The 23,405-nt window shown below is 46.4% G+C and overlaps 4 protein-coding genes across 6 annotated transcripts; 2 read left to right on the forward strand and 2 right to left on the reverse strand.

Annotated features, from left to right (window-relative positions):
* Nucleotides 1-4,716: 4,716 nt before the first annotated feature.
* Nucleotides 4,717-5,178, forward strand: LOC135675125 (chaperone protein dnaJ 20, chloroplastic-like). Its single transcript, XM_065185398.1, has one exon. It carries the CDS (start codon nt 4,717-4,719, stop codon nt 5,176-5,178), a length of 462 nt encoding a protein of 153 aa, XP_065041470.1.
* A 3,206-nt stretch (nt 5,179-8,384) lies between these two features.
* Nucleotides 8,385-9,195, forward strand: LOC135675131 (late embryogenesis abundant protein 17-like). The gene is made up of 3 exons (XM_065185402.1): nt 8,385-8,834; nt 8,910-8,968; nt 9,042-9,195. The coding sequence occupies exons 1-3, from the start codon at nt 8,385-8,387 to the stop codon at nt 9,193-9,195; spliced, it is 663 nt and encodes a 220-aa protein (XP_065041474.1).
* Nucleotides 9,196-9,363: 168 nt separating this feature from the next.
* Nucleotides 9,364-13,088, reverse strand: LOC135673301 (ADP-ribosylation factor 2-like). Of its 3 annotated transcripts, none has more exons than XM_065182169.1 (7): nt 12,969-13,088; nt 12,496-12,653; nt 11,739-11,809; nt 11,330-11,449; nt 10,170-10,288; nt 9,659-9,740; nt 9,364-9,577 (listed from the first exon to the last, which is right to left on the reverse strand). In XM_065182169.1, the coding sequence occupies exons 2-7, from the start codon at nt 12,641-12,643 to the stop codon at nt 9,572-9,574; spliced, it is 546 nt and encodes a 181-aa protein (XP_065038241.1). In that variant the 5' UTR covers nt 12,644-12,653; nt 12,969-13,088; the 3' UTR covers nt 9,364-9,571. The 3 variants fall into 3 exon arrangements, with proteins under 3 accessions (XP_065038241.1, XP_065038240.1, XP_065038238.1); XM_065182168.1 differs by having other exon boundaries at nt 12,965-13,074; XM_065182166.1 differs by lacking the exon at nt 12,969-13,088 and adding an exon at nt 12,855-12,958.
* Nucleotides 13,089-17,055: 3,967 nt separating this feature from the next.
* On the reverse strand, nt 17,056-19,304 carry LOC135675135 (uncharacterized). Its single transcript, XM_065185408.1, has 4 exons — nt 19,107-19,304; nt 18,101-19,027; nt 17,282-17,998; nt 17,056-17,178 (listed from the first exon to the last, which is right to left on the reverse strand). The coding sequence occupies exons 1-4, from the start codon at nt 19,302-19,304 to the stop codon at nt 17,056-17,058; spliced, it is 1,965 nt and encodes a 654-aa protein (XP_065041480.1).
* Between the last annotated feature and the right edge of the window lie 4,101 nt (nt 19,305-23,405).

A 23,405-nucleotide genomic window follows, 5' to 3' on the forward strand; every position in this document is an offset into this window, starting at 1 on the left:
ATTGGACGAATCACAGCGTTTCAAGGCGGGAAGGCTACTGACGAAGAGTGCGAGTCACCCCTGAACGGAAACACGGGGACGTAGTGGTTGATTGGTGGGATCCGTCGTGGCGAGCCCAACTCTTGATCTATGTCAAGGTAACGTATGTCAAGGTAACGTCGACCCTGTCAAGGTGATATATATATATATATATATATATATATATATATATATATATATATATATATATATATATATATATATATATATCAAACTACTCCAGCATATCCTTCCACCCATCTTCCAACTCTTAAAAAAAAAAGAATATTCGATGAGGTCACATCCGAAATGAAGAGGGCAGAGGGAACTTATCGTCTCGAGATTATGGAAGACATGACTCTATCTTGAGTGTGGATTATGTCTTTACAACATCACCTCAACTGAAAAGCTATAACAGAATGATACATAGAGAAAGAAAATTTCATTAAAAGTGGGAGACTTGCATTAGTACAGTGCTTACAATCAAGGGCTCACATCCGAAAAACTCATAAACCCTTCAAAAAGGACAAAAAAAAAAAGGAGAAGAGATTGAAGCATTCAATAAGAAGAGGAGGGCGAGTTAGGGCTCTCAGCAAAAGGGGCCTGTGCTCCGAGGACATCGAGATCTTTAGGTCACAGAGTAAAGGGATCCTCCTCGACACTCATTCTTAAGTACTTGGCCTTAAAGTGTCCCCAAGCAATAAGGTACTTATATCGATATGAAGCCCTTCTCGATCTCAGCAGACCCCATCACAACCCCTCTGACTCTTTATACATCATGATCACTCCCCTCTCTAGATCGTGAGCTTGACATCGCTCCTCCTCCAAGAGCTCTTTAGCCTCCTGGGCCTCCATCTTTATGGCTATCAACTCGTTAGAGCACATATGCAGATTATCCTCCAATTAGTCTCCCCTCTCTTGGGCATCTACTAATCTCTACTATAGGATCACCGAACGTTGTTCAGCATCTTTCAGTTACTGTCAAGCATGCCCCAACAGACCAATCGTCTTAGCGACCAAGGCATCATTAATTATTGAGGGAATCCCCTTCTCCAGCTCAGTGATCCTCGCTTGGAGACCCTCATTCACTCAGACAACTCATCCACTAACATCCCAATATCATAGGCCTGGTCTGCAAGGCCTGTCATGTAATAGTGATGCTACTCAAAACAGACGGGTTAGTATCAGAGAGATATAAAAAGAGACCCATGTGTAGGAACCTACCAGGTACAATACACCATTTTGCTTAGTACAGGCTGAGCGACCTCCGGTAGTATTTGCCTACAGTCGATGAGCTCTCTCACACTCTCATATCTTGAGTCAACCCCTCCTAATGGGCCCTAAGAATGAACCATTGGGAGTCGATTGACTATTTCAAAGGCCATGAACAACCCCGAATAACAAGAATATAACTTGCAAAGAGACCAGGGCCTAGGAGACCCCGACCGATGCAAATGCCTTCACAAGATGACCCCTCAGCGGTGTGTCCCCCACCTCGCACCAAGGCCCCTTGTCTCCAGGTAGGGCACTTGTGGTGAAGGAACAGTCTTTACAACACACTTGCACCTCTTCCGTGCCCATGTCGAGTCCCCATGGCCCTGGCAAGATGGGCCACCACCCCCCAAAGGCGTTGGAGTTCGTGACTCTGCAAACTGCTCCAGCCCAACTTGAGACCCTCGCTCGACCTCCCATGAGCTCCAAAGCTCAACAAGGGATACTGGAAGACCGTGACTGCCAGGATCCAAACCTGCAAAAAAGGGCAAAGCTTGAGTAGCACAAACAAACATCAAGCAGAAAAAGACCAAAATAAGAGGCACATGGGAGCACCAGGGTTAGGGCGCTAAATAAAGCCCCTCCCGATAACCGAAGGGGCACAAGAAGAGCCCTCGTCTCCCTTAAAATAACGCTTGCATATATCCGCCTAGAACGACACAAAATCCTTACGTCGTCTCCTATAAACAACTACAGTAAGATTCAAGCTCCAAAAACCTAACTAGATCGAAGCCCCAATGCCCTAAAAATGGTTGAGACTAATCCAAATCCTTAGGCAGGCCCCCTTAGAATCAAAAGCTAACTAAAGCGCACCACGTCAAAAATGACTCAGCATGCCAAGATAGAAGGTGAAGTCAGGGGACCCACTCACCGACCCCCAAGACCTCGACAAGGCCCCTCCCCCCAAACAGAGCAACTAATCGAGGTCCCTCAAAAATGACTTATCCCGCTATGGTGCTCGAACCAAGCCATGACGACGGAAACCATATGCCTGCTACAACAGTCAAACTAAGCTGCTACAGTGGAAATCACACGCCCGCTACGGTTGTCGAACCAAACCACTGAGACGGAAACCACACGCCCACTATGACGATCGAACCAAGTAGCTACGGTGGATCTATACTCTTGCTACAATAATCGAACCAAGCTGCTATGGTGGAAACCACACGCCCGCTACAGTGGTCGAAATAAGCCACTACGGCGGATCCACACCCATTATAGTGGTCGAACCAAGTTACTATGACGGAAACCACACTCTTACTACGACAGTTGAACCAATCCGTAACTCTCTGACCTCTCCCAAAGGCGAAAGAGGAGAGCTTGTGTTCCTTTTCCCAAAGGCAAAGGAGGAAAGCCCATATCCCAAAGGCGAAGGAGGAGGTAGAGTCAAAATCCACAATAACGTACTTCTTCATTCAAAATGGTAGACTCCTACTCCTGCAAATGACGGTCGAGTCAAAATATGCAATGACAGACTCCTGCTTCCGCAACAACGGTCGAGTCAAAATCCACAATGATAGGCTTTGTCTTCCGCAACAACGGACTTCTACTCTCGCAACGATGGTCGGGTCAAAATCTGCAATGACTGACTCCTACTCCAGTAAACAACGATCGAGTTAAAATCTGCAACGGTGGACTCCTACTATCGTAATGGCATTCGAGTCAAAATCTATAATGCTGGACTTCTTCTTTCGCAATGGCAGACTCCTACTCCTACAATGACAGTCGAGTCAAAATCCATGATAACAAACTTCTTCTTCCATAACAGTGGACTCCTTCTATCGCAATGACAATTGAGTCAAAATATGCAATGATGGACTTTTACTCCCACAATGATAGTCGAGGTAAAATTTGCAATCGTGGACTTGTACTCCTGCAATGGTGGTATAGGCAAAACCTACGATAAAAAACCTATCACATTGGGGCCCAACGCTCGCTACGATGGTCAATAGCAAAACCCGCTATGGTTGACAAATAGAACCGCTATTACAGTGGACGAACAAGCCCGCAAAAGCGGATAAACAAAAATCATTACAAATGAAGCCCATAAAACTCGACCCAAACACACTCGAATGGGACACGCAAAATTGCGAAACTCCACCTCGATAGAGCAAAATGCCCGAATGACGTGCTTCGAACCCCCTACTAGAGCCACGAAGCACACCTTCTGGGAGGATAAATGATAGAAAATTTATCAACAATTGACACACAATCGCCATGTGTCAAACAAGTCATCTATGTACATGTATAAAGTATCAAAGCAGAGAAACACAAGCTTCATTTTCATTCATTATGGCAAGGAAGATAATCACAAATTTTTTTGCCTTCTTTTATCATAAGGAAGACAATCCTGAACTCTCTTCTCTTCATTTATAATAAGGAATAATATCACAAACTTTCTTTTCATCCCTATGATATAAAAACACATCTTAAATAGGAAAATAGAGGACTCACTTATTTTAAAATATTTGAACATATATTTGGGGATCTCGGATACTAACTTGAGCGTCGAAGGGGTCGGGACAGAAAAATTTTCCATCGCTGATCAATTGTGTAAGACTCCAGCATATCTAAGGAGTGCCTTAGGACGACCCAAAGCTCCCTTCGGCAAACGAGTCATATCTCGAGACGACCCTGATCTCCCTTCGATAGGGAAGCCACACCTCGGAGCGATCGCAAGATCGTCACCGTGAGCCAACAATATAACGAGAGTCCACGTGCCATCTTAGCTGACCGCTTTAGTGGGTCGCACCCTTACCTTGTGGGGCTCCTTGGATGGATCTTTTCATGTCATGTTGATTTCTTAGTTAGCGATACTAAGATAACAATATTTTGACTTGGGAAGAAAATATGACGTATCACCACACAAGGAGATGATCGAAGCAATCACTGCAGATTGTTCGGGGAGGAAGTTCTTGCTAGTTCTTCCTGGTTTGCGTGTTGAACGACATTGAAATAGATAACAGATGAACTATTTTCTGGATGAAGTAAATCCACGGATTGGGAAGGATACCTTCACAGCTACACAACATAAATCTGATGAAGGGATGTCAAACTCATTTATCAAAAATTAAAGATTTAAAATATAATATTATATATTTTACACGTTATACTGATCCAATGTACCATAGTTTAAAACCTTAAACGGCGTCGACGCCGTTGATTCAAGCAAAAACCGCTCTCTTCCCCCTTCCCTCGGCTCGCCCACAGTGTTCTGTCCAATCCCGTAGGCTTTGACCACAGTTGACTCTCCGCTCTCTGTCTCATCCATGCCATACGGTTTTGCCTACCCTCCTGTATATATGAATGTTCGCTCATCCGTATCTCCTCCGATATCATTAATTGAGAGGAAGAACAAGGAATAGGATTGAAATGACAGCTTTGCCTTCTTCGATTCCCAAACCTTGCTGCTTGGGCGGTACGAGGATGCAGCTGAGAGTGTCGGCGACTGCGCGGCCGGCGCAGACCAAGTCGGCCACCATGTACGAACTGCTGTCGGTGGAGAAGACGGCGGGGCCGGAGGAGATCAAGGCGGCGTACCGGGTGCAGGCGCGGCGGTGGCATCCGGACGCGTGCCGGACGGCGGTGGACAAGGCCTACTTCGCCGAGCGTTTCATACGAGCACGGGAGGCCTACGAGGTTCTCTCCGACCCGTCGCGCCGCCGGGACTACGACGTCTCGCTCCTTCGGGCCGACGGATGGGCCATCGCCGTCGGTGGCGGGGTGGTCCTCCGGAATGGCGGCGGCGCGTGGGGGTTCGGGGACTGGGTGAGCCAGCTGGAGGGGCTGAAGCGGCGGCGGAGCGGCGCTCGGCAGTGCGCCGGAGGGGAGGACGAGAGCTGGGGGAGTCGGATGAGGAGGGCCCACGATTGGAAGGCTTCCGATTGATGATGTCTGCTTGGGTTTTCTCTTACTGAGTAGTAGAAAAAGGAATCATAGGGCGTGCCGTTAAGAAGTTCAAATTTCGAAACATCATATATTAATATTTTATCTTTTAAATAAGATTAGATAAAATTTTAGAGATAAAGATAATTTTAGCTTAAAATATATTTTAGAAGATTTCAAATAAAATTAGATAGAGTCATACAGATTAGAAATTTTTATATTTCAGATTTATAAATAGATGGTAACTATATAATTCAGCATTCAAGTCGGAGTCAACATCTATTTTCTTTTGAGAAGTTTAATAATAATAAAAAAATTTCGTCTTGATTTATTCTTCTTCTATTTGGTATGATTTTGGGTTAGTAGTATTTTGTTACTATTATTTGAGAAAATGTTACACTTACATGTGATCCTTTATTTTTTTTACATAGTATCAGAGCCACAAGAGTGATAATTTATATTTCAAAATCTCTTTGGTAAAGAAAATAATCTTTTTCGACTATAAAAAATTATAGTCGAGTTGGTGAAGACGAGATGAAAGACTTTAAAAGCAAAGGTTAAATTTATATTAAAAATATTTATTTTTCATGATCTCCTTGAACACATTATTCGTTGTAAATTAGTTTTAGAGATTTGGATCACTCTAGATGCATTGCTTAACAAAAATAATATGACTCGGCTTCAATATTTAGAGAGTGATTTGACAAACACTATCCAAGGTGATATCTTGATTTCTAAATATTTTTTGAAGATTAAAAATTATGTTTAGATATATTACTTTTAGATCCAGATGAGCTTATTTTTTATGCATGAATGAAATGTTATATTATTCATGGTCTTTGAAAAGAATATATTTATATTCAATAATTATCTTTTATAGAATTGGAAAATCTTTTTACTTCTCAGGAATCCCTAGCTCGTCAAATGACGAGAATTTCTACTTCAAGAGAAATGAAGATGCTCTTTTTATAAATAAGAAAAAGGATAATGATAATAATAAAGTAAAGAAAAATGATGTTAACATCAAAGTCTTCTTCAAACAATGGTGCAAATCAAAATAAAGTCAAGTGTTATGTGTAGTAAGTTACGTCATATTAAGAAAAACTATCGCGCAAAGATTAAAAAAATATTATAAATAAAGAAGATTGTTCTAATGTTACCAACGAAGATTGAGACAAATACTTTATGACTTAAACTATTAAGAACATGACATTTATCCATTTTAAAAATGACTATATTGTTGATTCAGGTCATCATTTTACTAGTGATAGATACTAAATTTACTAGTTTTCATCGGTAATGATGTAATTATCACGATAAATAATAGTGTTCACTAAGTGGAAAAGAAAAGCACTATCATAATCTCATATAAAGATAATAATCATATTATATTAAAGAGTGTATATTATATTCTAGATAATAATCATAATATGAGAAAAATCTTTTCCCTATTACAAATGATAATAGCAATGAGTTCACTTATGATAGTTTCTTATCTTTTTACAAAAAGTATGGCATCAAAAGCGAATTACATATGCAATTACACCATAATAAAATGGTGTGGTTTAACGAAAGATTCAAACATCTCGTAGAGACTTATAAATGCATCATGCAAAGAATTTACCCAAAGTCTTATGGACGGGTAGAAGGTATAACATGTACAACTTATATTATTAATCGAACTTCGTTTAGTCCAATCAATCTAAAGTCTTTAGATGAGCTCATGTTTGGTAAGAATCCAAATGTTAAATATTTCAGAGTATTTGGTTAGATTATATCCATAAAGAGGAAATTCCAACATTGAGTAGATCAAAATGAAAAATTGTATGTTGTAGAGACAATATAAACATATGACATTATTTTTTTTCTAAACCAATTAATGATCTTGAGCCGTTTTGATGAAACTAAAGGTGTTAAGGTGTGGGAGGATACCATAAATGAAGAAATGAATACTCTTCGTAAATATGAAACCTGGGAACTTATGTCAAGGCTGTTAGTTTTTGTGAAGAATTTGGCGTTATTTTAGATTTCACAAGTCTATTCTTGAATTTGGTCATCGTATGGATGTTGTGTCTTCTGCACAAAATCCAGTTAGAGATTTTAATGGTCTTCCATCTAGTAAGTTTAGGTTAAGAGGTATTCCAATAGTTCTAAAAGTTTTCGCATGGAATAACTTGATTCAGGGATTAGTGATGAAGAAGGTAGCACGGTGTCAATGGAGTAAAGTAAGTGAAGAGAAAGCTGCTACAGAGTCAAAGAAACCCATCTGCGTCGAAATCAGTCAGAGATCGAATGTTTGTGAAGCAGAAGGTAATATAAGGGTGAAAGGAAGCTCCTTAGACTACGGCCTTCCTTGAGTAGCCAAGAATGGAAGATCAAACATTTCGCCCGAAAGCACAACCAAGCCGCCATTGCCCATGTAAAGGAATGGACAATTAAGTCGTTCACATAGAAACACGCCCAAGATGTATTGAAAATTATATGGTGCCCACGGTGGTCTTTTCGAACGACGAGTTCACGAGGAACCTCGTTCACGACTTCATTGACATGCTAGTCTCTCTATTTATTACCTTTTACTAGTACGGTGGTGAGGTTCAGTTCGTCATGGTCGACGCGAAATCTTGGTTGCTGAGCAAGTTCAGTTGGATTCCAAAGCAAGTTAGGATTTATCTTCAAAAATATAAAAATGTTAATAAGTTAAAATATCATATTAATATTTTATTTTTTTAAATAATATTAGATAAAGCTTTAGGGATAATAAAATTTTAGTTTAAAATATATTTTAGAATATTTCAAATAAAATTAGATATAGTTGTAGAGATTAGATACTCTTATATTCTACATCTATATTAATTTAAAGGTCTTAAGTATTCAAGTCATGTAAGAGTTGTTGATCTGTAAAGTTTAATAAAAAAATTTATATATTTTTTTTGTTCGATTTGGTTCGATATTAGATTAATAATAGTATCTTATTACAGAAAGCGTGGCACTTATGCTTTTTTTTTTTTTCTAAATTATGCGACAGAAATGAGATATATCGACGTGTCCAACCATTACAGTAGTGCACAAAAAGCTCTTCACACGCGTACTACTGTGAGTCTTCTGTCGCCAAACGCAATCGTCGAGCACCTCCACGTACCCTCCTCTCTTCTCCATTTAAGCCGGCAGGCCAAGCAGCTGGTTGAAATCGTTGAGGAGCGAGTTAAACCATGTCGACGGGGCAAGAGGCGCGCGAGGAGAGGGAGAGCGACGGCGCGAGGAAGGCGGCGGACGAGCTCGCACCCTCCCAAAGTGGGCACGAGCGGGAAGGCGCCCGCGAGAAGCACCACCCGGGCGTCCTCGGGAGCATCAAGGAGGGCACCAAGTCCCTCCTCGGAGCGATCACCGGCAGAACGCAGGAAGCAGCGGAGAAGACTTCTGAGACGGCCGGGCAGACCAAGGACGCTGCCGTCGAAAAGGCAAAGGATCACAAGGACACCACTGTGGAGAAGATAGAGGAGACGAAGGAGATGCTAGGCGAGTACAAGGACACGGCGACGGAGAAGGCGAGGGAGGGCACGGAGACGGCGAAGCAGAAGATGGAGGATTACAAGGATGCGGCGGGTGACGCCGCCCAGAAAGCCAGGGACTACTTGGCCGGGACAGGAGAAGCGACAAAGGTTTAGGCTTATCTGCCGTGAACGCTTCCGTGTCTTCTGGATTAAGATACTGGAGATGTGTGCATTGCTTGAAAGGGGACGGTGACGGAAGCGGAGGAGAGAGCGAGGCAGAAGCTGGAAGAGGCAGAGCGGAAGTAAGCCTGTTTTGTTCTGTAGGAAAATGGATTACGGATAGTTTTGAGGATTTTGGTGCATTATTGTTGGTAGGGGAAGAGATGACAAGGGAGGAATTCTTGGTGCGGTAGGGAGCGTGGCGGAGAGGGTAAAAGAGAAGCTGACAGCGTCTGAAGACGAAGGTGATAAGGCGGCGGACGAGCCGAAGAGGGAGGCGGAGAGCGCCGATCCCCATGGCAAGATGTGATGGGTTTCTGAGGCTTCTTACTGTTGGTGATGTGTGCGCGTGTGTGCACGTGTTTGCTGCATGAAGAAATAAACACCGTCCATGGCATGCTTTTGTATAAATAAAAGTGAGAGTGCTCTTAGCAGAACGGTTTCAGGGAAATTTCAACAATGAAAGGGGCCATCACAATGATCAACAAAATAGAATTGTTTCTGAAAGAATGTATGAAAAAGTCGTATATATGACGCATAAGTAGCAAACACATTAAAGTGCAAAATCTGAGGTAAAATTAATTCACATAAGTTAAGCTAAAGGTTTTCTTATCATCGTCATACCCAAGGCATCCGACGAGACGGTTTTTTAGATCCGAGAGCTCCTGCAACTTCATCGTCATAGCTTAGGCCTGATAGAAAAAGAGAAAAAAAAACGATAATATATCAGCACACATAAATAGAACGGGTGAATTAATTGATGTGGTTGCTACCTTGTTGGCTATGTTGTTGGACAGCCAATCAAGCCCCTCGTATAATCCTTCACCGGTTGTGGCGCAGGTGCTCTGTATGTACCTGGCAAATTGCAGCAGATCAAAAATATCATCTTCGTGAGAGTAATGTCATATTCGTCATGGGAGAGTATGCTGAAGCTTTTTGTGAATCTAATAGCACATTTTAAACTGTTGTACAACATGACTATTCACGAAACAAGAATGCTACAAGTGATGGTTCTTTGTAATCTATGCTTGTGGTTTTTTAGAGTTGAATAGCCTTTAATTTATTGTGGACCTACACCCAAATGTCTGATCAAGCACGCCAACCAATTACTTATAGAACAATAAGACCCGTAAGATAATATAATGAAAACAAATCGTGGTTGCTTTAGGTGATCTGAGTTGAGAATCCAGTGCAAACCATTAACAAATCGTTAATAACATTTGTAGGATAGAAGAACGAAATCAAAGTTATGAACTTCTAGCTCAACAAGAAGGTATGTTATACCAGTGCCGTTGACGCAAGGAATGCAGACCAAGCTTGTCCGTAATTTCAGCAGCATTCATAGCATTTGGCAGGTCTTGTTTGTTTGCAAACACGAGCAAGACAGCATCACGCAACTCATCCTACAATGATCAGAAAAATATGATTGGTGTCCAAGAAAGAAAGAATGTCTCATGTTGCGGCAACAACACAATGGCTCCTCGATACTAAGTTCGTCTTTAAGTTTATTTCATCACAAATTATTGCAATATCGTGTTACAACACGATTTGGTAATGAAATAAGAAGCAATGATGCACATTGCTCATGGACATTTATAGCTAGCTATAGTATATGCAATGAGTTCCGTTTCCATGCTTGCCATAGATAACCGATAAAAATGGTAAACATTTAGTTGCCCACGAGATGATTCTTCTAAAAAAAAATTCAATTACACTATGAAAAGTTTTCGTGCAGAAAGAAAACAGACTACATATAGTACTCTTTATTCACTTAAAACCAATATGTTTGGGACCTTTTCATTGTAAAAAGAATAGAAGGTAAAAAGTCGAAAGATGAAGTTATTATAGATAATAGTAAGAAGGCAGTTTTCTTTACATTGTCTGGTATAAATAAGGATATAGGTGGATTTATTCTTTCATCATAAAACACTTCTGTAACAGACAAATGGTAAGACAATCCAACTATACAAAATTGAAAAAGAAAAAGTGCCTGCTTTACCAAGTAAAAAAATTAATCTCATAAAGAGAACTAAATGATTTCTGTAGGTGATGCTACATGACTGAGATGATACTTCCTTATGGGGGCTTTTGAGACTTCTAAAAGAGGACATAAACCGCTGGGAAAAATTTACAGCCATCATTGCTCCAACAAGATGTGATGATAAATATTGCATCACAAAGTTCTTTTCGTCCCAAAAGTTTACATATGATGGAAATTGTTCAAAACTTAAAAGAACAGCCCTTACGATAGTGATAATTCAATTTTAGATATAACTAGGTTAAATCAAGTGGTTTGTCTAACATTTCAATCCAGATTTACAAGTACATCACAAGCTTATAAGCCATAACTATATGTAACAATTTAGTTGGATTTCCTAAACAATGCTAAAGACATATCAATATTAAAGACTTCAAAATAGAGGCATACTGCATGATAAACTCACCTCGTTGAGCATCCTGTGAAGTTCATCTCTTGCCTCAACTACACGGTCTCTGTCATTGCTGTCGACAACGAAAATAAGACCCTGTGTGTTCTGGAAGTAATGCCTCCATAAAGGTCTAATCTGTTCTCACATCCCAGTTTACCAGTATATCAGTCAAACTGTAATAAGTCATGCAGCCGATGCAACAATCATTTACAAGAATTTTCAAATTCTGTTTGATTTTGTTAAAAATGATAGGATGCTGTTAGCATTTTAAGCGGAAGCTTACTCAATATCACCAAATTATTTGCCTATTTTCCTATGCCAAAAATTTCTTTACATCAGCAAAATTAGCACCTCTTAAAATGGCTATAAACCATCTCTAATACATAATAAGAAGGAACCTGACGAGTATTATTAACCAACCTACCTTGTCTTGGCCACCAACATCCCAGACAGTGAAGCTTATATTTTTGTATTCCACAGTCTCCACATTAAACCCTGCAGTAAAAGCACATAGTTAACAAATGAATAGAACAGACACAAAATTCTTGCATAATCCAATTTCATTTTGACAGTATCAAGTCATAAATGCCACACAATATGTTAAACCACAAAAATCAGATCCTCCAGAATACGAGAAAGAAAGAGTTCACAGGCATCCTTACTTTGTACTAGAATCTTGATGCTAGAGGAGCAACCAGCCAAAACAAATGTTGGAAGGGGAACGAAGGTGTGTGTGTGTCTTCATGACAATAATTCCAAAAGTTAAAGAATAAATAAATACTATAATTCTCTTTATAGTCATTTAAATTTCCAATTCCCACCAGGACAAGCAATGTAGTAGCACCTACCACATGTTTCATAGGATAATACAAATTGAATGCTGTTGAAGTACAGAAATATGATGAACATGAGCGCAAGCACATAAAAGCAGAACAATAAGAAATTACATAATACAGCCTTTTAGTCTGGAGAAAAATAACACAGCCAGTTATGATAAAGCTATGAGATTGACTAATACTGCATCAGAATAGGGCAAAAAGATCATTAAAAGCAAATTATTAGAAGTTTGGTGAAGGAAGGAACCACACTGCTCGAGAATGTTAGAACTCGTACTGGCGATCTCATTTGTCATCAACTTTATTCAAAAGAAAGGACAACCTATGAAGGCGAGCAATTCTCACCGATAGTGGGAATGGTGGTGACGATTTCCCCCAGCTTGAGCTTGTACAGGATGGTCGTCTTACCGGCGGCATCAAGCCCAACCATCAGGATCCGCATCTCCTTCTTCGCAAAGAGGCGGCTGAAGAGCTTCGCAAAGGTGAGCCCCATTCTTCCCGATCTGATAGATCCACAACATTAACATCATTGAAAACAAGGAAAAAGGATCCAGAATTGCACGAATCGAAGATCTAACAAGAGACAGATGTTGGATCCCAAATCTGCATCAGAGCGATGCAAAATTCAAAGATCTACCGGAAGCAAAGACGAGATGAAATCAAAGAACGAAAGGGAATGGGATCTGGATCTCAGATCTACTAACCGAGAGATAGAAAACAACATATAATAAATAAGAGAAAAGCAAAGGATTCGAGAACAAATAACGAATCGGAGACAATGATACGATCTGGAGAAGCAGAGAAAGAGAAGCACCTACGCGCGGCTCTTCTTCTTCCTCCTCTTTGCTCTTCTTTTTCCTCGTGATGGGTAGAAGAGAGGGGGGGAATGTAAGCGTTTAAAACGGGAAATAAATGCTATTTATGAGGGGACATGTTCCCATATGCCATAAATGCCCTTCTCAATGCCCGTTTTCTCGCTTATACCCTTTCCAAATGTCTTTTTACATGTTTGTCCGTCAAATCATTTTATTTTACATATAATCCCTCTAAAAGCTAAATCGATTTAACTCAACATTTTTTGTCTTTTTATTTTGAAAAGGACACCTGCATACAAGTAAATATGATTCGCAGAAATGTATTATTTTTTAAATGATATATTTTGAGCTTGGTAATCCAAGAGAAATAGATAAAATCTATAACATTTACATTATAACTAATCTTCTTATGTCATCTAACAAAGTTTTTAATAATAAAAAATATATTATCGATTAATATATATATTTTTCATATGATATCAAGAGTGGGATAAAAATTATCCTCTATCGTTTTGTCCGTGTAGACATTGATCCAAGACATAGAGTTGTGTCATTCTTATCGTCTACTACTATGTTGATAAAAAGTTAAATTAAAATTATTAGAAATGATTAAAGATTATTTTTTTGAAAAATATTTTATGAAATATGTCATTCATTCGTTTTGATATAAAAACTCATTTTTAATATAATTAAGGGGTCATCTTTTACCATTGATGATTATACTTATTTACCTCAAGTTACTAACTTGAGTGTCAAAATGATCAACTTGAGAACCCTATCTCAACTTCAGTCTTCATGTAGGTAATATCTCGGATGATATCTACGGGAGCTCGACGTTTCCATCTCAAAAGTATTTTGGATAATCTTATGTACACGTGTTCCAAACACGTCGAATTGATTCATATGTCAATAATATATTTTCATAATAATTAATATAAAAAAAATTAAAAAAAAATCTAAATTTGTATGCATTCGATTTTCAACCGTGAAAATAGCCTTAATGATTGCTTTGCATTCAGCCTGTTTAGCTTCTTAATTTTTTTTTTTTAGTTGATACATCCAATAGCCATAAAACTTCCCCTTGACGTATCGTACACCTGCATAATCGAGTTCAGTATATAAATAACATCAAATTCGCCTCTTTTCATTCACTTTATCCCTTATGATCCTGTTCTATTATACCGAGAAATGCTTGTCCTTATGATTGTGAAAGATGACATTTGTTTGTTTCTATTTAAGAATTTAACATGTGCATACTTTGGTCCTTGGCTCAACATCCGGTGTCCAAATTAAATGCTGCTGGACATGTAATTTCTGTTACGGTAAGTAACTCTTTGAGCCGTGACCTCGAGGTCGATGCGGCTGGTTCAGGGCTCCAAATGGCTGGGATCAGCAGCGGAAAAGCGCCGGGACGCCGAGTGGATCCAGCAGCGATCGAGTACCTGCACACGGGTCGGGTCGGTAGCGCGACCCGACCCCTCCGACGATCAAGTCAGTGACGCGGAGAGGAATGTCGAGTCAGAGAGAGAGAGAGAGACCCCCTTGCTCGTTGGGAGCCAGGGAGTATTTATAGAGGGGGTTTGATGTTACCTGACGCGGCGTCCTGCAGGGGCAGGGTCGTACCTCTGATGGCGTCTGTCGTCGTCATGGACGTCGCGTGGAAGGCTGGGCTCCCGCAGAGTATGGTGCATGTCGCGTCGACGTCAGTGCTCGCTCGGTATGGGCGCGTGTCGTGTCGGTGTTAATGCTCACTTCCTGGGGCAGTGCGCCGCACCGGGGTGGCTGACGTGGGGGTGTATTATGTCAAATTCGGGATATTATGTCAAATCAGTTTTTACCCCTATCATATGCCCCCCGCGAAAGGAGCTATGCGTCGGTTTTGCCTGCAGGGAATCCGAGGCATGGCTTCTTGCTTCAGGCGGGCTGTTTACGCGGGTTTGAGGGGCATGGTGCAGCCGGACCGATTGCGCGATGCGTGGAAGGCCGAGTGGGATTGCACTCGGGAGCGATGGCGACGAGGGCCGAGGAGCACAACGCAGGCGGGGTGACCGCGCATGCGTGGTTTCGGGATGGCGTAGAGCTGAGGGCCGAGGAGCACAACGCAGGCGGGGTGACCGCGCAGGTGTGGTCTTGGGATGACGCAGAGCCGAGGGCCGAGAAGCACAACGCAGGCGGGGTGACCGCGCAGGTGTGGTTTCGGGATGCGTAGAGCCGAGGGCCGAGGAGCACAACGCAGGCGGGGTGACCGCGCGGGTGTGGTCTCGGGATGGCGTAGAGCCGAGGGCCGAGGAGCACAACGCAAGCGGGGTGACCGCGCAGGTGTGGTCTCGGGATGGCGCAGAGCCGAGGGCCGAGGAGCACAACGCAGGCGGGGTGACCGCGCCGGTGTGGTTTCAGGATGGCGTAGAGCCGAGGGCCGAGGAGCACAACGCAGGCGGGATGACCGCGCGGGTGTGGTCTCGGGATGGCGTACATCCGAGGGCCGAGGAGCACAACGCAGGCGGGGTGACCGCGCAGGTGTGGTCTCGGGATGGCGTAGAGCCGAGGGCCGAGGAGCACAACGCAGGCGGTGTGACCACGCAGGTGTGGTCTCGGGATGGCGTGGAGCCGAGGGCCGAGGAGCACAACGCAGGCGGGGAGATTCGGGGTTCGGGATCCACTGGGGGGCGCGTGCGATAGACAACACCGTCCCGGTTTTGGGCGACGAGAGCTCCAGAGGCTTAGAGAGATCCTCCCGGCCTCCCGAGCCATCCGGAATATGTCCGAGCGGTGGTTGGTGGAGGCGGGTCTCAGCCCGGTGCCTCTAGGTATGCTCCCCGGGGCGGTTCTTTAGGGGTTCTCCTCTTTTGCTCATGGGTTGCCCGCTTAACTGATTGTGGTTTTGGCCTTTCCTCGTAGAGATGGTGCGTCTCGAAGCCCTTCGAGGGGGAAAAGCTTCTTCGGCCGCGTCGGGTCGTTCGCCTTCCGTTGCCAGGGTGGGAACGAGGGAGGCCCCCGTGGACATCGAGGCCGGTCAGCCTCGAAAGAAGGCACGGGTGCTTCCGAGCGACGGTCCTGAGGCGGTCCCAACCTCAACGGAAGGTGCCGTGGTGCCGGCGGCAAAGGCTGCCGAGGCCGCCATAGCGCCGGCGGACCATGCCGCGGGGAGTCTGGAGGAGGGCGAGGCTGGCCCGAGCGGGCATGCAGTGGTGGAGGCGCCTCACCAGCCCTCCATACGCGAGCTTCTTCGTCTTCCGCTCGGGAGAGAGGACGAGCCTTACCTGGCACGGGAGGTGGGCGCTCTCTCGCGTGGCGCGGCCACTAACCCGTTAGTGGGCCGGTGGGACGGTCTTACCCGGGGCAGCCGGGTGTGGGCCGACGGTGATTGTGCGGCCAGGTTCGTCCGCGGAGGGTTGCATCCCGACATAGCTCTGGATTTGTACACTTTATCCTCCGAGGCTTTGCTTAGCAAATCCGCTAAGTCGCTGTTGTGGGTAAGCGTTGTCTCGTCCCTCTGCTTATGCATTTTGAGACGTGCCTGGTTTTGACCTCTTCCCTTCCCCAGGGCAATCATTACGCCGCCGCGCTGATGGATCGCGTCCGTGACGCGGGATGGGTCATTGCTGCCTTGAGTAGTCGCAATGCCGAGCTCCGGAGGCAGGCGGACGAAGCTCGGGCTGGAGCGGGCCCTGAGGCTGTCGCGGCGGCCGAGCGGCGCGCTTCGGACCTGGAGGCGGAGGTGGTGCGCCTTCGATCTGAGCTCCAAGCATCCACGGAGTGGTCCGCGGAGTTTTAGGCACGGCTGGAGACGTCCGAGGAGCGTAATACAGAGCTCCAGACGCATTTGAAAGCGTCGGTGGCCGAGGCTCGCTCGGCGAGGGCGGACTCCCTTGAGCTGATCCGACGCCGAGAGGAGTCGCGAGCTGAGGTGCGGGGGGCTTCAGAGGCTCTTGATGCCGAGATCCGCCAAAGGCCGGGGAGGGATAAGAAGCTGATCGAGGACTACAAGGACTCCCCGGGATTCCAGCTCGGTCTTGTTCGGACTGGGCGGGTTTCATACGAGTACGGGTATCGGGTTGCCCTTGCTTGTTTCAAGGTGCGCAACCCTGGCTCAGAGGTCGTGGAGGATCCCTTTGGTTCCTTCCCCGAGGACCTGGACGTCGGTATGCCAGCCGATGTTCCCTTCGACGACAGCCCGGATGTCCCCGAGGAATGAGGTTTTTTGTATTTTTTGCTTTGTTTTGTAATGCGCTTTTTGAATAAACATGGTCTTTCCCTTCTCCAGTAGACTGTCTGCATCTCGGCATGGCTATGTCTTTGGCCCGGTTTTTACTTACGGAAAGTATTTTTTGAGATTTTGGGTGTTCCAAGTCCTCGGTCCTTCGCAGGACCAGGTCGCCTAGTTTGATGGGTCGGGGTCGCACCCTTCGGTTGTAAATCCTTGCAACCGCTCTTTTGTACGAGAGGGCTCTTACATGTGCGTTGGCACGCCGCTCCTCCAACAGGTCGAGGGCTGCTCGAAGTCCTTCGTCCGAGGTCTTTTCGTCGTAGCTTCGTGTTCGGAGGGTGGTGATGGCCACCTCAGGTGGCAGGACAGCTTCAGTTCCGAACGCGAGGCTGTAAGGGGATTCTCCAGTTGCGGTTTTGGGAGTGGTGCGCAACGAACACAGCACGCTGGGGAGCTCGTCTGTCCAGGTCGATCGGGCTACGGATACTCTTCTTTTGAGTTCGTCCAGGATGGATCGGTTGGTTACCTCCGCTAGCCCGTTGGTCTGAGGATGGGCTACCGAACTGAACCTCGGTTGGATGCCATGGTCGGCACAGAACTCCCGGAATCTTCTGCCAGCAAACTGAGGTCCATTGTCTGTGATAATGGCCTTGGGCAACCCGAACCGAGTTACTAGGTTCTTCCACACGAACTTCTCCACTTGATGTTCCGTGATTGTCGCCAGTGGTTCGGCCTCGACCCACTTTGTGAAATAGTCCACCTCCACGATTATGTACTTCCGCTGTCCAGAGGCTGGCGGGAAGGGTCCGAGTAGGTCCAAACCCCACTGCGCGAATGGCCACGCGCAGTTGATGGGACTGAGCGGAACCGCGGGCTATCGGTGTGTGCGGGCGTGCTGCTGGCACGAATTGCACCGCCGAACTTAGGCCTTGGCGTCCCGGCACATGGTCGGCCAGTAGTAGCCTTGACGGAGTATCTTGTGCGCCAAGGTTCGCCCGCCGATGTGCTCGCCGCATACCCCCTCGTAGGTTTCGGTTAGGACCATCTGGGCTTCGTCAGGCTCTAAACATCGCAGGAGGGGATAGGTGAAGGACCGTTTGTAGAGGCGGCCACACTCCACGGTGTACCATGCGTGCGTACGACGCAGGCGCCGAGCTGCAACTTCGTCGAGGGGAAGGGTTCCATCCCGCTTGAAGCGCAGCAGCTCTTGTACCCACGTGGTCGGCTCGCCGCCTGGGGCTGTAGTTGCTATTTCGACGGCGCGGGCAGGGAGCTCCTCAACCTCTGGCCATGCTTCAGAGGTCGGTTTCGACGCCAGCTTAGCTAGTGCGTCGGCTCGCTCGTTCTCCTCCCTCGGAACGTTAGACAGTGTAAAATAGCGAAACTTGGCGATCAGGTCCTTTACCCGTGCCAGGTATTTCGCCATGGTTGCGTCCCAAGCTTTGTATCCGTCGTTGAGCTGCTCGGCCACAAGTTGCGAGTCGGTGAGGACGCGTATCGCGGCCACCTGCATCTCGAGATCCAGCCTTAGTCCTGCTAGGAGTGCTTCGTACTCCGCCTCGTTGTTGGTGGCTTTGAACCCGAAGCGAAGGGATCGCTCGAACGAGCGTTCGTTAGGGGCGAGGAGGACCAGCCCTGCGCCGGCACCCCTTGAGTTGGCCGAGCCGTCGACGTGTAGGGTCCAAGCTTCGGGAGCCTGCTTGAGATCCACGTCCTCCAACTGCGTCAGCTCCGCAATGAAGTCGGCTACCACCTGGGCCTTGACGGTAGTCCTGGGCGAGTACCTTATGTCGTGTTCGCCGAGCTCCACCGCCCATTTGAGGAGCCGTCCAGCAACATCAAATTTTGTTAAGACCTGCTGAAGGGGTTGGTTGGTGATGACCTCCACCGGGTGTGCTTGGAAGTAGGGGCGCCAACTTTCGAGCTGAGAGCACCAGGGCGAGCGCGAGTTTCTCTCTCGGCGGGTAACGCTCCTCAGGTCCACTTAGGATGTGGCTGACGTAATAGATCGGGAGTTGTTGGCCGGAGCTTTCCTTGACCAGGACAGAGTTGACTGCATGCTGGGAGGCCGCCAAGTAGAGGCCCAGCTTCTCTCCCGGGGAGACGGAGGTGAGCCGAGGAAGGCTGGCCATGTGCTGTTTTATTTGTTTGAAAGCTTCCTCGCATTCTGATGTCCACTGGAAGTTCTTCGGGCTTTTGAGCGCCTTGAGGAATGGGAGGCAGCGATCGCCCGATCGGGCGAGGAAGCGAGAGAGAGCGACAAGTCTTCCGTTAAGTCACCGCAGGTCTTTAACCGTCCGGGGAGACTGCATGTTGATTATTGCTTGAACCTTCTTCGGGTTGGCGTCGATTCCTCTCTCGTGCACGATGAACCCAAGGAACTTCCCGGAGGTGACGCCGAAAGCGCACTTCGTGGGGTTGAGCCGCATGCCGAACTTGCGCAGCGTGGCGAAAGCCTCGGCCAGGTGCGTTCTGGCCTCTTGGCTTTTCACGATCATGTCGTCCACGTAGACCTCCATGTTCCTCCCGATTTGATGGGCGAACATCTTGTTTACCATTCTCTGGTATGTGGCCCCGACATTTTTTAGCCCGAACGACATGACTTTGTAGAAGTATATGCCTTGATCGGTGAGGAAGGTCGTGTGCTCTCTGTCTCCGGGCGCCATCCTGATCTGGTTATACCCTGAGTAGGCGTCCATAAAAGAGAGTCACGCGTGACCGGCTGTCGCGTCGACCAGCTTGTCACGACCTTAGCTGGAATTGCCTAAGGCGTGAGGCACCCTTGCGGACAAAGACTCGAACCTAGCTTGCGTTGCCTAAGTCGCGAGTCCCCCGTGTGGCAAAGACGCGAACTTAGCTTGCGTTGCCTAAGTCGCGCTTCGCCCTTGCGATCTTGCTCCGCAAGGATCAGCCACTTTGTAACCTCTCGCAGGTCCCGAAGGACCTGTAAAAGAGAAAGAAAGTTAGATCGAAAGAATGAGCAACGGACAAGTCCCGAAGTCTCGCGAAAAGGGAAGCTTTACAAGCAAATCGTCGAACACCTTGTGTGCACAAGAGAAAAGAGGGAGAGGGAGAAAAACAAGGCTTTCAAGGATGAACGAACAGCTGCAAGCCCACAAACAGCCGCTCACCTAGTCCCGGGCGCAAAACCAAGTTCCCGTAAAGGTCACGTGCGAACTTGTGAAAGAGTGTTCAACGCCCGGTATATAACCGAAGCCCCATCCAGCCATGTGCCACCCGGGGGGTTCCTAGGTCCTGAGATGGCTGACATTTTGGTGAGCGGTGGCAGCACTCCGCTCACCTCCCGCGGCACGCGAAAACGGAGCCGTTTTGGGCTGTTTTGGGGCTGTTTTGCTCGGTTCGGTGAGCGATCGCTTTGCAATGCTGCAGCTTGTTCAAACTTACATATTTACAGCAAAATGACCCAAAACCATGAGAAAACATGCTGTCAAGCAGCTGTACATGCGGGTGTGAGCGACGAACGGTTCGTTGAACGGAGTTGTTGCGGGTGCGCGACGACCGTTCGTGACATTCTCCCCCACTTAAACTGTCGACGCCCTCGTCGATGCTTGTTGGTAGTTGTTGATGACTTCTTCTTCATGTCGCAGGGCGTCTTCAGGCTCCCAACTGGCTTCAGTTCGGGGAAGCTTTCGCCACTTCACCAATTACTCTGTCTGTTCCGCTCCGCTGGGTAGCTTTATCTTACGATCCGCCAGAATGGTTTCCACTCGCTTCTCGTAGGAGGCTGTGATGGGAGGAAGCCGAGTTGGAACACTTCGAGAAGCGTCTTGCGGATCCGAATCGTAGGCCTTCAGGTTGCTGGCGTGAAGAACGTTGTGAATTTTGAACCACGCCGGCAGCTGCAACTTGTAAGAAACATTGCCTACTCTGCTGATAATTGGGAAGGGCCCTTCATACTTACGCACCAATCCTTTGTGAACTATGTTCCTGAAGAATTGGAGTGATGCTGGTTGGAGCTTTACCAACACCAAATCGCCAACTTTGAACTCTTGTGGTCGCCTTCACAAGTCTGCCCACTTCTTCATCCGTTTTGCCGCCTTCTCCAAGTAAGCTCGCGCAATATCGGCATTTCGATGCCACTCCTTTGCGAAATGATAGGCTGATGGACTACTCCCAGTATACCCAATTTCCATAGTGTGCGGAGTCGACGGTTGTTGTCCTGTGATAATTTCGAAGGGGCTCTTGTTGGATGCAGAGCTCCGCTGCAAGTTGTAGGAGAATTGGGCGATGTCCAACAGCTTCACCCAATCTCGTTGATTGGCACTCACGTAGTGCCGGAGATACTGCTCCAAGAGCGAATTTATTCTTTCAGTCTGACCATCCGTCTGGGGGTGGAGGCTTGTAGAGAAGTATAACTTTGACCCTAACAATTTGAATAGCTCGGTCCAGAATCGTCCCAGGAACCGAGCATCACGATCACTAATGATATTGTGTGGGACTCCCCAATACTTCACTACACCCTTCATCATCAGTCTGGCCGCCTCTTCAGCTGAACAATGTAGGGGAGCAGCAATGAAAGTTGCATACTTTGAAAACCGATCGACCACCACGAGTATCGATCCAAGTCCCCCTACAGGTGGCAAGCTTGATATGAAGTCTAAGGAAATGCTCTCCCATGGCCTTTCTGGTACGGGCAACGGCTCCAAAAGTCCCACTGGCTTCCGCTGCTCCGCCTTGTCTTGTTGCGGCATGTTCGAACATACTCCTCCACATCAATCCCCATCTTTGGCCAGTAGAAGGCCCTCTCCACGAGAGCCAACGTTCTGTGAATGCCGGGGTGTCCAGCCCAAAGGGAATCGTGACACTCTTTTAAGAGTTCACGCCTTAAATTGTCCACTTGGGGAACATAAACCCTATTCCCTTTTGTGTAAACAAGTCCCTCCTGGACCCAAAATCGTCGTGCCTTGCCTTCTTTGATGAGCTGCATCAGGATAACTGCCTGGGGATCACTATACAGTCCATCTCTGATTCGGGAAAGGAAGTTGGAGTGTAACTGACTTGCTTGGCCTCTGCCCTCCAGTTGTGCAGCATTCACGCATTCCACTTTCCGACTCAACGCATCGGCCACGACATTCGCCTTCCCGGGCTTGTATTCCATTGCCATATCAAATTCAGCTAGGAAGTCCTGCCACCGTGCTTGCTTTGGGGAGAGCTTCTTCTGAGTTTGGAAATAACTCAGGGCGATGTTGTCTATCCTCAGCACAAATCGTGACCCGAGAAGGTAGTGTCGCCAAACTCGTAGACAGTGAATCACTGCTGTCATCTCCTTCTCATGCACTGGATACCGCCTCTCGGTCTCGTTGAGTTTGCGGCTCTCGTAGGCCACCGGATGACCTTCATGCATGAGTACTCCTCCAATAGCGAAGTCCGAAGCATCTGTGTGGACTTCAAAGGGCTCTCCATAGTTTGGCAATTTGAGCACTGGTTCTTTTAGGACAGCAGCTTTCAGGTCTTGGAATGCTATCTCACATTTGTCCGACCACTTCCAAGGCTGCTCCTTCTTCAGCAACTCCGTCAGTGGGGTTGCCCGCTTCGAATACCCGGCAATGAAGCGTCGATAGTAGTTGACGAAACCAAGGAAGGATCTCAACTCTGGCACCTTCTTTGGAGTTCGCCATTCCGCAACTGCTTGCACCTTCGACTTGTCCATCCGAATGGAGCCATCACCGATTCGATGCCCCAAGAATAGGATCTCAGTTTGAGCAAAGTAGCATTTCTCCCTTTTTAAGAACAACGTGTTCTCCCTGAGAACCTTGAAAATCGTCCGAAGGTGCTTGACATGCTCCTCGAGCATTTGGCTGTAGACGACGATATCGTCCAAGTAGACGACCACGAACTTATCCAAATACTCCTTGAATAGCTGGTTCATGAGAGTACAGAATGTGGCCGGAGCGTTGGTTAAGCCAAAAGGCATCACCAAGAACTCAAACGCTCCATATCTGGTCACACAAGTAGTCTTTGCTTCGTCGCCTTCAGCAATGCGCACCTGCCAATATCCCGACCGAAGGTCGAGTTTTGAGAAATACTTCGCCTTGCCCAATTGGTCGAACAAGTCTGCAATGAGCGGGATGGGATACTTGTTCTTCACTGTTACTTTGTTGAGGGCTCGGTAGTCGACGCATAATCGGAGGCTCCCATCTTGTTTCTTCTGGAAGAGAACTAGAGCTCCGAAAGGTGCTTTTGAGCTGCGGATAAGACCACCGCTTAGTAGT

The sequence above is a fragment of the Musa acuminata genome, chromosome BXJ1-5 (genome assembly GCF_036884655.1).
Source record: "Musa acuminata AAA Group cultivar baxijiao chromosome BXJ1-5, Cavendish_Baxijiao_AAA, whole genome shotgun sequence".
Taxonomy (NCBI): domain Eukaryota; kingdom Viridiplantae; phylum Streptophyta; class Magnoliopsida; order Zingiberales; family Musaceae; genus Musa; species Musa acuminata.

What these genes read in the sequence shown, in the direction of transcription:
- LOC135675125 (XM_065185398.1), top strand. Translation starts at nt 4,717, where the DNA reads ATGCAGCTGAGAGTGTCGGCGACTGCGCGGCCGGCGCAGACCAAGTCG.
- LOC135675131 (XM_065185402.1), top strand. Translation starts at nt 8,385, where the DNA reads ATGTCGACGGGGCAAGAGGCGCGCGAGGAGAGGGAGAGCGACGGCGCG. An exon ending in GGACAGGAGAAGCGACAAAG is followed by an intron (nt 8,835 to 8,909) that starts GTTTAGGCTTAT and finishes ATTGCTTGAAAG; the next exon opens with GGGACGGTGACGGAAGCGGA. An exon ending in CTGGAAGAGGCAGAGCGGAA is followed by an intron (nt 8,969 to 9,041) that starts GTAAGCCTGTTT and finishes TATTGTTGGTAG; the next exon opens with GGGAAGAGATGACAAGGGAG.
- LOC135673301 (XM_065182166.1), bottom strand. Translation starts at nt 12,874, where the DNA reads ATGTTGTTTTCTATCTCTCG. An exon ending in CACCACCATTCCCACTATCG is followed by an intron (nt 11,810 to 12,495) that starts GTGAGAATTGCT and finishes CTTTTACTGCAG; the next exon opens with GGTTTAATGTGGAGACTGTG. An exon ending in ATGTTGGTGGCCAAGACAAG is followed by an intron (nt 11,450 to 11,738) that starts GTAGGTTGGTTA and finishes ATGTGAGAACAG; the next exon opens with ATTAGACCTTTATGGAGGCA.
- LOC135675135 (XM_065185408.1), bottom strand. Translation starts at nt 19,304, where the DNA reads ATGGCCAGCCTTCCTCGGCTCACCTCCGTCTCCCCGGGAGAGAAGCTG. An exon ending in CCATGTGCCGGGACGCCAAG is followed by an intron (nt 17,999 to 18,100) that starts GCCTAAGTTCGG and finishes CCATTCGCGCAG; the next exon opens with TGGGGTTTGGACCTACTCGG. An exon ending in AATCTCAAAAAATACTTTCC is followed by an intron (nt 17,179 to 17,281) that starts GTAAGTAAAAAC and finishes TACAAAACAAAG; the next exon opens with CAAAAAATACAAAAAACCTC.